The sequence below is a fragment of the Malaclemys terrapin genome, chromosome 1 (genome assembly GCF_027887155.1).
Source record: "Malaclemys terrapin pileata isolate rMalTer1 chromosome 1, rMalTer1.hap1, whole genome shotgun sequence".
Taxonomy (NCBI): Eukaryota; Metazoa; Chordata; order Testudines; family Emydidae; genus Malaclemys; species Malaclemys terrapin.
The window spans coordinates 71,017,505-71,034,041 of record NC_071505.1 but is presented as its reverse complement, the minus strand read 5'-3'; the positions used below and the strand labels follow the sequence as shown (position 1 = coordinate 71,034,041).

The 16,537-nt window shown below is 40.5% G+C and overlaps 1 protein-coding gene across 6 annotated transcripts in view; it reads right to left on the bottom strand.

The window, feature by feature from the left end:
* The window catches only part of NAV3 (neuron navigator 3), a 583,663-nt gene that overhangs the window by 190,903 nt on the left and 376,223 nt on the right, over positions 1-16,537 (bottom strand). For 5 of the 6 annotated variants that reach the window (XM_054027082.1, XM_054027035.1, XM_054027044.1 and 2 more), the window contains exons 6-7: positions 8,330-8,398; positions 5,344-5,483 (exon numbers count right to left, since the gene is read on the bottom strand). In XM_054027082.1, the coding sequence (XP_053883057.1) occupies positions 5,344-5,483; positions 8,330-8,398 (209 nt within the window). The remainder of the gene's footprint in view (positions 1-5,343; positions 5,484-8,329; positions 8,399-16,537) is intronic. The other variant, XM_054027073.1, reaches the window with a different exon arrangement.

Here is a 16,537-nt window from a genome sequence, read left to right as displayed (position 1 = left end):
TGAAATTAATTTATTGTACTGATCTTCACCTGCTTCTATTTTTTTTTCATAATAAACACTGATAAATTCCTGGGAAATTTTAAACAAAATAAAAACTGAAACCTTTTGTGAATTTCTATTTTCATCAATGGAAATATGTTTTTGTCAGTTTGTGTATGTATGGCAAAATCAACATTTACCGACATTTAATGAAAAAAATCAAATCCTTCCAAGCCTGTACATATATCATGGCAATAGGCATCAGAGATACATTAAATAAGAAATTCTGTTTCCTTGTAACACAAATCCAGATACTAGTGACACCACAGACAAATGTAAAAGTCCTTATGTAATTTACGTTATACTCTGTCAGGCCAACTATCTCCATCTTATACAGATGCTGTATAGCTGTATACCAATAGTCCATCTTTATGGATAATGAAGTAGAATAAAAAGATTTGTTTCCTGATACTGAGTGATATATTAGTGTATTTAATTTTTACATTTTATTTTTACGTTTACATCTTAAACTTGTAAATCACCAACTCATATGGAAGTTTGCATATACAATTCAGTACAAATGACAGTTCAGTTGTTGCCTACATATATGCTAATCAGAAACAGCCACCCACACAACTTTCTTCTTCCACTTACCTGCTCAGATTTTTCCTGCTAGGAGAACAATGATTATATGGTTATGTAAAGGGACACATGACAGGGGGATATGTATATAAGCATATGTTACTGGATCAGGAGCATACACCAAGAAGAATGCTCTGACCTCTAAGCATAATCTTACAGTGGATTTTTGCTTTCGAGAGACTTGGATTGGCGTAGTGAACTGCCATCCTGCACTACCTCTCCTATATGCAGACTTTCTGACAATAGCCAATGTCAGATTTGTCCTAAGGTGTGTAACAAAATAATGGACACAAAATGAGACCAGGACAAACATACAGGCCTAATAATACTAATATAACAGAATCTCTCATGTAACGTTTCAGGACCAAAGCCTCAGTTGTAGCTTAGCTAGGGGCTTGTGAAATGTACAGGTATAAACATTTTCCCCACAAGCCCACAGAATGGCTGGGGAGCCACTCTGTGAAGGCGACTTCATCCCCTGGCTGAAATAGCTCTGTTCACCTTTAACATGTGTCTACTGTAACATGTGTCACTACATTGCCACCTAAAAGGACTTCAGACCACATAGAGGTGCATACTTCTGCACAATCCCAGCCCTCCATTATGTGCTACAACCACACCTGTTCTATTGTCTTCATGGAGGTGAGGCACTGGATTTGCCCCTATGTACACGGCCAATTTGTCAGAGTTATACAGAATAAAAGCAGAGTGGAAATGTAATTGTGAGCGGTGCAATGATGGTTCCAAAGATGCAATCTCAAAATGCATTTATGTATTTTGAGGGGAGGGAGGGTTAGTATCTAGTAGCTTTAGAAATATTTTAAAAGGTGAGTGACTACACATAAAAAAAAGGGGAAAGTTAACAAGGGAGTCTGCTGTGACAAGGGATTTACAAGATGTGTTTACTCAGTAAAATTGGAGTTTTCTGTAAGAGTCAATATATGAGACGGGAGATAAGGTTTTTTGGATTTTTTTTAAGTTTAGCAAATGTCTTGCATATGAGTGACACCATTCAATTCAATAGGGGTTGTGAGAAGGTTAGATAGCAGCTTAGACTAGCCAATAGATTGTTGACAATGAAAATATGAGATCATAACCAAACACTTTCAAACCAGTTTGCCCACCCCACATGCTTTTTGCTTCTTAGGAAAACCTCCATGGGAGAGTTACATATGCCTGCCCCAAAGATAGGTAACGGTATCTTATATTACAAACATTCATAGCCAGAAGTTCAGCATTTACCTTTATTAAGCGTTTTTTTAAGTATTAAGTGGGGTTATAGTCATATGACTCCATTTCACTACAGTGAAAATATTCCAGTTTAAACCCCACACAACACAAATAATTTAGGGGCAATAGTCAAATTCTAAAAGTCTTTTTTTCAGCACGATGTGGTGAGAACATTAATCAGAACATTTGTTCTTTCCTACTCTCAACTGACAAAATTTACCTTTCTAATTCATGCAATGTTACACTGTACAGTTCTTCCGCAGAATGAGTGCTATAGATGCAGTAGAACAGTAATTCTCGAAGTGTGGTGACATGTAACATTGGTGGTGAGTGGGCTGCAGTCAGGTTGTATGAGGTTTAGTTTAAAGTGTACTATCACTGACTGAAATTCTGAAGGTGGTACACCAAATACAGTCTGAGAATCACTGCAACAAGTCCATACTGGGGATAAGTGTATAATGTTTCAGGGCTGTTCTTCCCAAGAAGTGTGAGGGGAAATCAATCTAAATGACTTCATCCTTGATATTTCAAAATGAAAGAATTATTCCTATTATTTTCTTTTTTATTTATTCTTTCAGAAGCAGACATTCCATTAAGACATATACTCTCACTGAAATCCCTCCAAAGGATGTAGCATCCAGGGGAGGGAAGAAAAGAAAAAGATCAGCTGACTGAGTCCATATGAGCCAACTCACTGCAATCTCCCAGCATCGGCCTGTTTAGATTTTTGATGTGTGTTATGTACTCAGGGCCCACATGTCTTAATCAAAGCTACCATAAAGTAAACTCTAACTCTGGCTGAATGAGTTTGTGGGTGAAACTCTGGCTCTACTGAAGTCAATGGCAAAACTCCCATTGGCTTCAACAGGGTCAGGGGGGATTTTGCCTCATGTGAATTATTCCTTATGGGATACACCCCTACTTATTTATAAGTTACAAATGAACCTCAAAAAGGGTCCAAGAACTGTCAAGTTGTGAGTAAAGGTTTGGGCCAGATCTGATTTTGGGTCCATTCTTGGTTGCATTGGAGCAGGATTGGGCACATGAATCTGTAAATTTATGTCCATCCCTGACAGTAACTGAGTTGGAAACCATGTTAATTATACAATAACTGGAGTTTCAATTATTACCAATTCCTGATAACGTACTGCGTAAATAACCTTGTGTAATGCATTCAAACTCATACAGCATATATTGAGTCATACTAAAGAGAACTATGCACTAATATTGGTCTGAGCACAGGCCTGGCAGTCCGCAGCTCCTGAGTTCTGATGCCTACTCACACGATGACTTCCTTGTGCAAGCCATTTAACTTCTCTGCCTCAGCTTATCTGTCTGTAATACATACATACTTACCATACAGGAATGTTATCAGAATGGTCACTTAATATTTTGAAAGCACTATACACTGGTACTACTTGGGCTGCTAGCATTAATTTGTCTCGTTGTAGTGCCCATGGCAAAGACAATGCATTAAAAATAGAGCTTTCAGTTCCCTGTGCTGTGTTGCTGTGGGAAAAAAACAACTTTTCAAGTTACTTTAGTAGCAAGTGCTAAATATTATTATTTAGTAGTTGTACTATTAGTAAGAAAGTTTGTTTCATACATTTTTTCTATACATTAATGCCAGACAAGTTCCTAGATATGAAAAAGTTGCTATTTAAACTTGTCACAGAAACATTAAACAATATACATATCCTGATAATTAACTTTAAAAACATTTTGGTGCAGTTATTTTTCTCTTTGGGCAAGGAACTGATATGGTGGATTCTGATACACTTTTCTGTTTGTCCTTTTAGGATCTTCGATGAAATATTTTGCTTCCCAGCACTCACTATAGTTGTTTTCCCTCATTAACTTCTGCTTTTATATACATGTCTCTAAAATAAACTTGTACTTGGCTTATGTTTCCATATCAAATCAATGTACTCAGATCTTTGCTGCTGTTATTTGAAGTAAGAAAAAAGAGCAGAGACAGAAAATTTGAAATATAGTAACTCGGTAGTTATGCAACATTACGTTTTCTATATCCTGTAAAATGAATCGAATGATTATATACAAACAAAGCAGCCCTTATCCTCTTGCAAGTGATGACTTCACTAAAAATCTGATCAAGGTTCTGATTCTGTGCAGGGAAGAAATGGGAAAGTAAAGAAATCCATCACAGAAAAAGCCACATAAACGTGCATTGCAAGGCAAGTCTTAGCAGTCCAAAGACAGTTTGCAAGCAATGAGCTGAGAAAAACTGGTATCTACAACTATGGAAAAAAGTTTCCCACCTTTACTCATTCATTCCTCCATATGCTGTTGTTTCAACTGCAAACTGATGTCAAAATCACATAGCATTTCTAAAACCTAAACTATTGTACATACCTTCACTCAAGCAGCCACACCTCCTACTGCGTAAGTCCACTATAGTATTTGTGAACTATATACTGTCTGCTCAGTACATATCCTGTATGCTTTATGGATTTAGTCTGCATGTCTTGCCATAAGCAAGCTGATGATAAAATAAAATCAACTACAGAGCTATCCAAAATACTCGTCCCTGATAGTAAAAATAATGAAATAACTATTGAAAGGATGGATTTATATCTTCAGATGCTGCTAGGGGCAAAGCATGTTCATCAGAATTTTGCAGAAAAAATCTGGATAGTTGCCTGTTGCTTAGATGAAGAACATTCACTGCATATTTGTTCCTCCCACAGACCCCAAGGATGCAAATGGGTATTATGCATATTGTATCATTTTCAACTATATTCTAACCCAGAGATATGAATAGAATGTCGTTCATTACACAGAGAAGAAAGGGGGCCTGGAGTATTTACTCAGCTCAGAATACTGAATTTTCAAATTCTTCTTCTTGAGATAAAGAATAAAGAGGGACATTTTCTAGAAAAACTGCTCCACAGGCCAGGGAGGAGATCAAGAAGTGATGGGGATGAAGAGGAGAATGAATTAAATCAGTAGATAGAACAGCAGCTTGTAATTAAAGATGAAGCAAAATATGAAGCTTAAATTTTAACCCCTTCAAAATTTTCAGAAAATGGGTTTAAATTTGAATCCCCAAGTCCAAACTCACTTCTCAGATTATGGTCCTGAAGATATGCAACCTGAAGATTCCAAATCCCACATGAACTGCTGCCTCCACAGAGGGTCTGACTCAAAGCACACTGAAGTCAATGGGATTTGGATTAGACTCAATATTTCCCCCATGAAACATCAAGTCACCTTTTACTTCAGCGAATCTCGTGAGATTTTCACCAATGGGGGTAAAAATATTGCAATAACAGTTCACAAGATTTCAGTGCTGATTAGTCCAAACCCACATTTTAGCCCTGATTCAGCTACGAACCTGAACGTAAACTCAACACCACCTTCCTGACCCATCTCTAACTATGATTTTTGTGTTACACATGGGATTGTTTATTTTCTGCTTTCAGACTGTGTGTGTTGTCTATGAACAGTTATTGGTGGCTTTTCAAAACTTACCTTTTTCATTGCCATTTGCATATTGTGGAGGCTTGTTTTTGTCAATGCTGTTAAAGCTCTGACTTCTCCGATTTAAATTAGAAGCTCCCTGGACCTTGGTACTGCTGCCTGCAGCTGGCACCCTTGAGGGCCCTGGAAGCCTAGAACAGTATAATCAGAAATTACTTTGTTGTACAAGATGCAAACATATGGAACACACACTTTGTCAAGTATCAGACCAAAGTATGGAACCAGTAAATGAATAACAATGATTTCACATAATGACAATGAATGACAGGAATCAAGTTAGTTAGATTCAACAGGGTCAATGAAAATAAAAGTTAATCCTAACACACACAAAAGGGAAAAAGATGTTTTATAGCATCACAGGAAACATAAGGATGCTTTGCATTTGCCATTAACATTGCTAAACCAGATTCACCCACATATACTATTACAGTGTAATATTTTACTTAAATATATCACAGTCTGTTTTCTGGAGTAAATATGATAAAATTGACTAGAGAACATAACAATAAAATATTTTGAAGAAATACCCCAAATGCTCTTAATCTGGTAAATACTGTAGTTAATTGCATTTACAGCACAATAACTAGACTTTTACTAATCCACTGCACTCAAATACATTTTGAATAGCTATTGGCTCTAGCTTTAACTATATTTCAGATTGGTCTGCATATTTATTATCTCAAATGCAGAATGTTGAAAATAAATATTCTAAGGTAGATATTGCAGATGTATGTATGCCCTATATAAGAATATAATGCAGACTATACAGTTCATTTGTTACTATTTGCTGCCACCATCTGAGCCTTACTGTGTAGTAGTGTTATGAAAAAATTAGGAGCCATGGTCTGTAGCATGTATAAAGCATCATTGTATTTTGCTTGATTCAATTCTCTGAAATATGATTATTTAATACAAGTCTGCTTCAAATTTCCTCCATCGCCACTGCAAATACAACTCCCACCCCCTTTTTATACAACACATAATGAAATACTTAGGTCATCAACAGACTTTTGCAACAGGGATATAATATCCATATTCGGTTACTGATGGACTATGCAAATGTGATGAGTAATTTCAAAGACTTTGCTAACAACAGCATGAATTACTGTAGAGTTCTCAAATGATACTAGTGTCATCATATGATGCATCATGAAAGGGCAATAGCTGGAGAGAGGAAAGAAATCACATTATAAAGGACTCCAAAATGTTAGATTTTTATAAATGTTTTGCTTAACACATTGGTACATCAAAAATGTTGAAATCATTTTAGTTTCATTAGATAACACATATAAAGAGCTCCACATTCTGTTACATTACTGATGTAAGCCTCAGAGAGCTAATCCATTCATTATTTTTATGGCTCATTCTGGCTGCCAGCCTGCCCCACTAGTCTCTGCGCTGAGACCAGAGCAGACTGTCTCTACAGCTGTATGCATTCTAACCTTTACCATGACCCATGAAGTCTAGTGATCTTCTGTTCCCTGAAGAATGCACTAAAACAAACTTAAAAATCCATTTGCTCTTTCTCATTACCCTAATTTGACAGGCAGTCAGAGCCTTGAGATCATTTGTCAAAGGTAATGAGAAAAAAAAAAGGCAACGAGAAGGCATGTGCAACACTGGAAATTCATCTGTACTATTAAAATGTAAATTACTTAAGTGTATATTTTACATGCCAGAATCCTTGAACTTGCAGCCGTAAGCACATTATACATGAGGTCACTTGCTCTACATACTTTCCAATTTACTTCATTTACCGTCATTAATTGAACTCAGTTTTCAAATTGCCCTTGCAGAATCATTTTAAGCAACCAAGGAAATGCAAAGTAGGAAGTAACAGATAAGGGACAAGTCACATACCTCTGATCAGGGCCTTGGCAACACTGTCATAGATTTAAAGTATTAGACAATAAAACTGTTAGCCTACACATGCTGAATGGTGGACAAGACAGTAGTGTCAGCAATAAATGAGACTGAAGACCTATGATCACAGGCATAAAGCGACTACACTCTGGAATGGCTCATTGCAAGCTATCACCAGTCACTCAGATTGTATTAGTGCACCACATTATGAAATGCAAGCTTTATTCTGGATTACATTATTTATAGTTCATTGTTCTCAGCAATGAACTGTACAGCAGTGTGATTAATAAAGGCATTGCTTATCATAAACACAAACTTACAACAGCAAGAGGGACTTGAATTCTGTGGATTTTAGAGGTCATGAAAGTGAAAGATTAGCAGCACTGGCTCAAGTGGACAACAGGACAGGCAGGGAAAGTGTGAGTTTCTGCACACAGTTCTGTCAAATACACTTCAAGCTTTAGCTGAGGTCCTTTGTGTCTCCAAACCCAAGTATCTCATGAAGAGGGGCTTAGCTATGCTACTCCAGGGACAGCAGACACAGTCTGTGACTGTTTGCCTGCTACATCTTTGCTCCTCTGCTCCAGAATTTAGGGAATTTAGGATTGCTAACCCTCCTGGATTGTTCTGGAGTCTCCAGAAACTAAAGATTAATCTTTAATTAAAGACTATGTCATGTACTGAAGCTTCCAGGAATACGTCCTGCCAAAATTGACAACCCTATATGAACTAGACTTGGGTGATGATTTTGTGACGTGGACACAGGGTCCCTTGGGAGCTAGGATGGCCTTCCAAACTCATTTTCACTTGTGACCCAAGGAAGAAGTTGAGTCAAAAGCTTTACTAAATCCGTAAGCCTTCTAACCCCTCAAATCTGATAATTTACATGCAGGACACAAAGACGATACATAACAATCAGAAATATGGCTAATGGTATTGTACAAATCTGCTTTTGCCAGTCAGGTGCAAGGCTTTCCCATGACAAAGCTCTGTAGTACAAAACTTGCATGATTACACATTGCAATGTTTACTTATGTCCAAAGAATAAAATACCAATGGGCACTGGCTCAGTTGAGTATCACTAATAAGCAATAAATGAGAGATATTAACTAACCTAGAAGTCTTTTTTTGACTGGTTGCAATTCCACTGTGATTAGACTGAGTTGCATATCTGGCTCTCAGACTGTATGAGAAGAAACAGAGAAATTGAATTAAAGAATTTTTGAACACATATAGAAAGCACACACTTACCAGCAAACTATGAGTTAATGTAATGCAAGCTGAACATGTACAGAAAACCCAAATTAATCAGCAAAGAATGAATTAATGTGCAGATTATGAGTAATGCAATGTACAGATTATGAAATAATGGACAGCGCTGTAATTTGCCTCACTCAGCAGAACATATTAACGTTTAGGTATAGACAGTTTGGGAAAAATTTCAGAATGGCCAAGTTTCAGTATTGGTAGTGCAATCTGCAACTGCAAAATTTGTGTTTGAGTTTTTGTTCCCGCAAAAAGAACTGCAGGCAAATATGTAAGTACTTTTGCCTCCAGCTACCTGATCTGGATCTGCAATTAGGTAGTTAGAGGAGAACCAACATTCCGATTTGCAGCTACATACCCAGTGTGAACCCAAAATGCAGATATAAATTGAACCCACCAAAGGAAAGGCATCTGAAGAAGTGGGTTTTTTACCCACGAAAGCTTATGCCCAAATAAATTTGTTAGTCTTTAAGGTGCCACCGGACTCCTCGTTGTTTTTGTGGATACAGACTAACACGGCTATTCCTCTGATACTTGACACCAAAGGAAATGTAGCCATATAGAAGTGTTCACTGATGTTTTCTGTCATTATCACTCAAGCTAATTGTAACAAAGTGCATTGCTCAGACAGACGCTTTAATAGGCGACTCCTGCTATTTATTTATGTTTCCTGTTACATTCCATAGGGAGTTGCATCTTAGCCTCTTAAAGCATGCAGAGGGCATTTTTGCAATACAAGACATGTCTGTGCTAGGGGATTACTACAGAACCCTGTTGGAAGGCCAGACATGTGTCCCATCAAGCAGAAGATGCCTGGTGCTGAATCTCTGTTGCCTTATGGCCAGTTTATGCCACTCCCTCGTGCAGTGTGGCTCTACACGACCAGGTCTCCCAGCAGTTTGCATGAGGAGTTTGACTGAGGCATGGCTATGGGGAGGAGCTGCAGCTGATGTACTCTAGCTATTATGGCTGATAGAATGTAGAGCAGCTGTCAGGTCTCAGAGCCCCAGATCATGGGGAGGCACAAAGGTGGTTTAAATCATAGCTCAGGTGAAATGGGAAATCAGAGCCTTAGGGCTTTTCAGGATGTGGGAGGAAACCAAATAAAATGGCAGCTCCATTTTGATTGGTTTGGCCTAAAACCAGCAACTCCCACAGTTTATATTTTTAAATCACTGCAGTAGTAGCAGCAGCAGCCACCGCCTCTGGCATTTAGGCCCTGTATAATAGGCTGGCACTGTTTGCCAGAAACATCTCTCCCTGCTAGGAGGTATTGATTCTGGTAGGAAAGAGTTAAGTGGTTTCTGCTGATGCACTAAGGTAGGCAGCCTATTAGTCTAGCTGAATATAGTGATTGAAAATAGTGAATACAGTGTAAAAGTGACACCTCAGCATTATGATGCCTTCATTTGACCTGTCAGAATGACAAAGAGGTGGGTGGGATACCTTTTCCAACTGTGAGATATTAAGGCAGAGAATTATTCTTAAATATTCAGCCTCTAGTAAAAACAGGACATTTTGGTTCCCTTTGCGCTTCAAGTGCCCAGACTTTTATTGAGAAAGTGGGAACTGAACTTTGTGTTCATTGTTGTTAATTTCTGTGTTAATAAACACAACCCCAGTAAGGGGTCACAGTATGGCCTCTAAAAATGTCTGAACTGTGTTTGCAGGTTGGAAATGGCCCCTGCTCACACACTGTTTGAAAGAAATGAGAGTATATGAGTCCTAACACTGGGGTATGGAGCCACCAAAAAGACGGCAATGCCACGGCCCTTTGGAATAGATGTATTGTATAACCTCACAACAGTGACAATTCATGGTTTTAAATGACAGCATCTCCTCTGGGATTTAAAATAATACTTAGCCCATGTTCTATATATGTGCGCACACATATTACATAATATTTTATATCTTATATTATATTATGTAAACAGAGTCAGGATGAGCTCTACCCTGACATCTGGTGGTGAATTATGGCGAGTGTGGAAAAGAACTCCAGGGGCTGATCTTGTTTGCATAGGCACACCACCCGCCTGGCATGAGACAACAGCAACTGATAGTGGTTACTTTGGATGGGGTGGGATCCCCAGTTTCTCTGTTATTGGGGCAGGAGGAATAAAGTGTTGCTACCCTGATTATGTGAATCAAGGACAATTAAACTGTTTTATGACAGAGTGTCTCACCATCACCTAAGTAGCACTTGCTAGACAAGGGACATGGGTTCCACAACCTAGTGAACTGAGAGAGGATGGTGACAGGTATTTGTACCTGATAGTATGGACCCCCTTTGAGGGCTCAAAACACCAATTGCACCACCTCCTCTCTCCACTGTTGAATGTCAGAGCTAACTTTGATTCCATTAGGAGTCTAGTTACAGGCTGCTGAGCTGAATTCACTTTGGGCCAATGGTGCACCAGCACTGGGGCTCCCCTACTACGAGCTGAAATCACAAAAGAGCTAAAGTTATTAAGAGCTGAGATCACTGAGTGCTGTGTTAAATAGTGGGGGAGCCTGAAGCTATATTGCTAAGCGGCTGGCGGAGCAGTTTGCGGGGACAGCTGGAGGAGCAGCGAGCAGCGTGGAGCCTTGCGGGGACGGCTGGAGCAGCCCAAGGAATGGCGAGCGGAGCCGTTTGCAGGGACGGCTGGACCGACTCACTGGTTGGTGAGTGGAGCCATTTGCGGAGACGGCTGGAGCAGCTCGTAGAGCAGAGCAGTTCATGGGATGGCAGGAAGTGGACTGGCTCGTGGTGAAGGTTGCGACGGAACCCCATGGAGAGACGGCTGGCCGGCCTCGGATCACGTAAGGTGCCCCTTAACACCCTGCGTGCCCCCCTTTTACTCTGGGGCTGCACTGACCTGGGACAGAGACTTTGAGGACTCTGGGTGATTTTTGGGTTGCTGGATTCAAGAACCAAAGGGAAAGGACACAGCCCAATTTGCTGGGGTGGGTCTTTTGCTCACGGTTTGTGTTATGAATCCTGTTTGTGGTGTTTTTCCAATTTAATGCTGATGTCATTTACCTCATGTTATTAAACATTTTCTGCTACACTCAGACTCCGTGCTTGCGAGAGGGGAAGTATTGCCTCTTAGTATCGCCCGGGGGGTGGTATGTAATTGTCCCAGGTCACTGGGTGGGGGCTCGAGACGGTTTTGCATTGCGTTATTGAAACGGAACCCCTAGATACAGAACCCGGCCCTTGTTGCTGCCAATTTAGATGGGCAGAATATAAACACAATTGTTTCCCAATGCAGTGGAACACTCAACAGGTGCTTGCGAGGGGTACTGACCCAGGGTATCCTGTACGAGCACCCAAAAATGTAACAGAAGGGTTTATATTTTGAGGAAATTACTGTTTGTATAATGGCTAATATGTCAGGTTTATTGGGCCCCGGCCCTGCAGCCTCTACCTCAGGGGTCGCAGCCTCAGCCAATGATTGGGCAAAAGCACTGGGGCAAATATTGGAAAAGGTTGTGCTGTCCCATGCTACGTCAAACTTGTCGTGAGTTAAGGTTATTTGCTGGGGCAGAGGAGTTCGAACCCTGGTTGGAGCATATCACAAAAATGTAACCATTCTGCCCAACCTGCTTACATCTACAATATTTTATTATTTTATCATCCATAGCAATTTTGCAATAAAAGGCTGGGCACTTGAAGCTCAAAAGCAACCACAACTTCTCGTTTTACTTCAGAGGCTGAATACTTAAGACTATTTCTCTGCCTTAATATCTCACAGTTTGAGGTCTGCCACCCACCTTTTTGTCATCCTGGCAGGCAGGGGTGAAAGTTACTTAAAGGACTTACCAGTACACCGGAGTCCTGAGCAGGGGGCGTGGCCTCAACTGGAAGAGGTGGGGTCTTTACATTACTGGGCCCTTTAAATCACCCCCGGAGCTACCAGCTGCAGAGGCGGCTGGAAGCCCCAGGGCTCAAGGGTGATTTAAAGGGCCCAGGAATGTAAAGGCCCCGCCTCTTCCAGCAGTGGGGCTTGGGGAGGCAATTTAAAGGGATCAGGGATCCGGCTGCTGCAGGGAGCTCCAGGCCCTTTAAATCGCCAGCCTAGGGAAGCTGGTCCAGTCCGGCACAATGTACTGGCTCTTGCTGGTATGCCAGACCAGACTGGCTTACTTTTACCTCTGCTGGCAGGACAAATGAAGGCATCATAATGCTGAGGTGTCACTTTTACATTGTTTGGAAGGCACACTAATAAAATGTGAAAATTATGATGTGTTAAAAAATTCCTGAGTGCAAGACAAAATGATGTAAGTACAATTAACACAGACAGTGATTTTTAAAGCAAAGTGAACAGGATGTATCTCAGGCACCAACTGAAAGCTGTGAATGCTATGTACAGAGATATTGTACTATAGCTTTTTGACCTAGAAGAACAATAATTTTCCAAGGCAGCTGAAAAGATCAGACAACTATGACTTCTCCGTGTTCTTGAACTGTTGGTGTGCCAGCCTGCAGGAACAGAGTGTGTCGTTTCCATTTAATGAAGACAAAATGCAGAGGGATATTCAGCTGAAAATGCTTCCTAGCAAAGTATTTTTCTCTATCCATCTAACCCCTTCCAAGTTCAGGGAGCTTCTGTCTTGAGACTGCTTTCAAATCTCCAAAATCTCTTAAAAAGCATTGCTCAGTCTCAGCACCAGGTCAGTCCCTCTGCTTCTGAAAACTGAATTCATTTTCCAAAGATATGTGAAATAAGTGCAGGGGGAGAGGGAAGAGAGAAAAAGGCTGTCACCATTAAATACAATGGGTTCATCAAGTCCCTAATTACTTTTGTTTTATGTCTCTTGGTTAGCACTAGACCATGATGGACCCATTAGCTTCTTGCATAGCTATCTTTTCCAAAACTGCTGGCCCCACACTTATAGATGTGACCACAGGTGCTAGAACTACAGGTGCTCGGTGTGCTGCCACCCTCCCTGCCTTGAAGTAGGAATAACAACCCAAATACATCACATTCAGCACCCCCACTATAAAAATTACTCCAGAACCACAGGATGTGACCTTCAACACATAAAAAGTCTAGCATTCTTGCAAGAATTATACTATCTTTTAAAAAGAAAATATTGCCAATATAGCCAATTGCCTACAGACATAATTTGGCAGTCAGAAAAAAAAATGAAGTTTTGCAAAACATACAGTGCACTTTTCTTAGCTGCAGGCTCACACTCATATTCGAATGTATTGTTATGTGTTAGTCTAAAGTGCATTGAAACTTGGGGTTGGTAACTGCCGCTTATCTAAGATAATTATAAGACGCCATTAAGTTCCTTAATGGTACCTGGTAGCTGAAACAATAGGGGCTTTCAACCAAAATACAGGCACATGTCATCACCAAAAAAGAATGCACATCAGGCCACTCAGGAATATGAACTATGTGGGAGGAGAGGTTTCACTGGGTATTGTTTGTAGTAGAGAAGAGAGTGTGAGTGAGAGAGCGAGAGAAAGAAAAATAACAGCACTGGGAATGTGGCCCCAAGGAAAGCAAATGACTCGTCTGTAATTGAAAGTGAACATGGATTAGGGTAGAGTGTAAATTTAAAGCACTGTAGCTGTTCCTGACCACACTCTTATTCCAGAACAAGAGTGCCTTATTCCTGGTTAGCTCCTACACATAGGAACAGCTCTGTGTGTACACAAGCTCTAGAAGAGAGATCTTGTGGGCTAAGTGCTGACTGGAAAAGGGGCTTGGAACGGTGAGTAAAAACACAGTTTCTTGTTTGATTCTTGCTCTGTTCCAGGAAACAGGATGTTGTACACACTTTGTAAATAGACAAGGACTGCATCAAAAAAACCACCTGACTCCATCATTAATTTTTCCTCCTAACTGCAATGACCCACAAGACCCTGAATTTTTGGCTAACTGCTCCCATCAAAACTGGTTGTAACAGTTACAAAAATGGCAGTCAGTGCAGCCTAATAGATAGGCACAAGACTGAAGGCAGCAATACTGCATTGCATCATTAGGAAATTTCTATTTGAAAAAGGCAACGAAGTACTAAGAGTCTGATCCAACGCCCTTTGAAATCAGATGGATTCTTTCCATTGACTTCAATGGGCTTTGGATCAGGCCCTAACATTTTTTTTCTCTTGCAACTTAAGGAAACAGAGACTGCTAACCTAGTCACAACCAGGGCTGGCTCCAGCATTTCTGCCGGCCCCAAGCAAAAAAAAAAAAAAAAAAGCCACGATCGGCGGCGGCAGTTCAGCGGCAGGTCCTTCGCTCCTAGAGGGAGTGAGGGACCTGCCGCCCCCGAATTGCCGCAGGTGCCGCCCCTCTCCCCTGGCCGCCCCAAGCACCTGCTTGTTAAGCTGGTGCCTGGAGCCGGCCCTGGTCACAACAATCCCAATGGCTAATTTCTGTTGTTGATCTTTAGGCCTGAGATGGGTGCAAACAATGAAACAAAACAGAATAGTTCAGCTGCAAGCAGGGCAATGGGCTTTAGAAACTGCTCCTAGCAGGTGCATGGAAACACTCAAAAGTTTCCATAAGTAACAATGCTAAAGATTCTCAGATGCCTGTCCACCAAAGTCATCAGAGGACGGGGGGACCGGGGGGGGGGGGGGGGGGAGGGGGGAAATCAGAATTTTAATTTTACCAGAGCAAACAGTGGAAGAATGAGGAAAGTGTAATGAACTCATCAGTTCAAATGAGCATCTGTGAAGAGTGAGGGTGGAGGGCAGACAATGAATTAATGGCAGACTTTGGAGTCAACTGCAGGGAAATCTGTCTGCTTACTAGCTTGCCTGCAGACAAACAGCATAAGAACATTAATAGCTGAGTGGTACAGGAAGGAAGGAATGAGGAGGAGGACGCTCCATGAAATTGTATACAGCACATAAAGCTGAAGGATGGAGCTCATTGGAAAATGGATACACAGCATGAGTCAAATTGACAGTACTTTAAACCCCAGCTTCAATGGAAACCCATGTAATGATTCCCTATATCCTTTGCTATTTATTAAAAACAGAGACTTTCTAGCAGCTGTTACTTTATAGTGTGATGGCAGTGTGGCAATCCATCTGTAATGTAAAGGATGTCCTGTAGGTTGTAATTCTGAAAATATCAGCCATGTGATTTGTTAAAGTTCCTGGACACTTTAATTCTGGTTAGGGAGAGAAAAAACTCAAGAACAAAACAAAAACAAAAAGCAAAACAAAAGCAAACAAAAAACAGAAATAAAAGGTTTTCTTATGGGATCAAAATCATTTCACCCTACTGAGTACCTGAATTTGACATGACAAGGTACAGTCATACCACGTTGGTGGGATGAGTACGCACTATAGCCGGATGGGAATTTTCTGTCAAAATGATTTTCAGGTAGAAAATATTTTTTTTCACAAAATCAAAAAAATTTCTGACAGAAAATTTCAATTTTCCCTAGGGAAAAGAAAAATGAAAGCTCCCTGGCTCCTCAGCAGCCCACCTGGAAGGGAGCTGGCAACCTGGGATCTCAAACTTCATGACGTCCCGTGCTCCCAAGTTCCCCACTAGGCAGGCTGCCACAGAGCCAAGGCTCCCCACTCCCCAGTTACCCTACGCATTTTTTGCTTCCCCATTATTTTTTATGCTTTCTCCACATTGACTTCCTTCTTGCAAAACAGAGTGACTTCAGATATACATAGATCATTCAAAGCAGGGACTGTGCCTTGGTATATGTCTGTACAGCAAAATGGCGCCTCAATACTGATTGTGGCCTGTGAGCATACCACAAAGTAAATGTTTAATTACAATTAACAAAACAGTTAAATGAAATGACAGGTGACAAGCTAGGGTGACCAGATGTCCCGATTTTATAGGGACAGTCCTGATTTTTAGATCTTTTTCTTATATAGGCTCCTATTACACTCCACCTCCGTCCTGACTTTTCACATTTGCTGTCTAGTCACCCTAATGATAGCCCTTAAAGACACAAGAAAGGATGTCAATAAAATAACAAAAAGAAAAAAAAAAGTACTAAAAACTGTCAACAAACAATAACTTAGCAATTTTAGTTCAACTGGAATATAAGTACTCTTAGGTACCTCAAACACCTTTTCAAA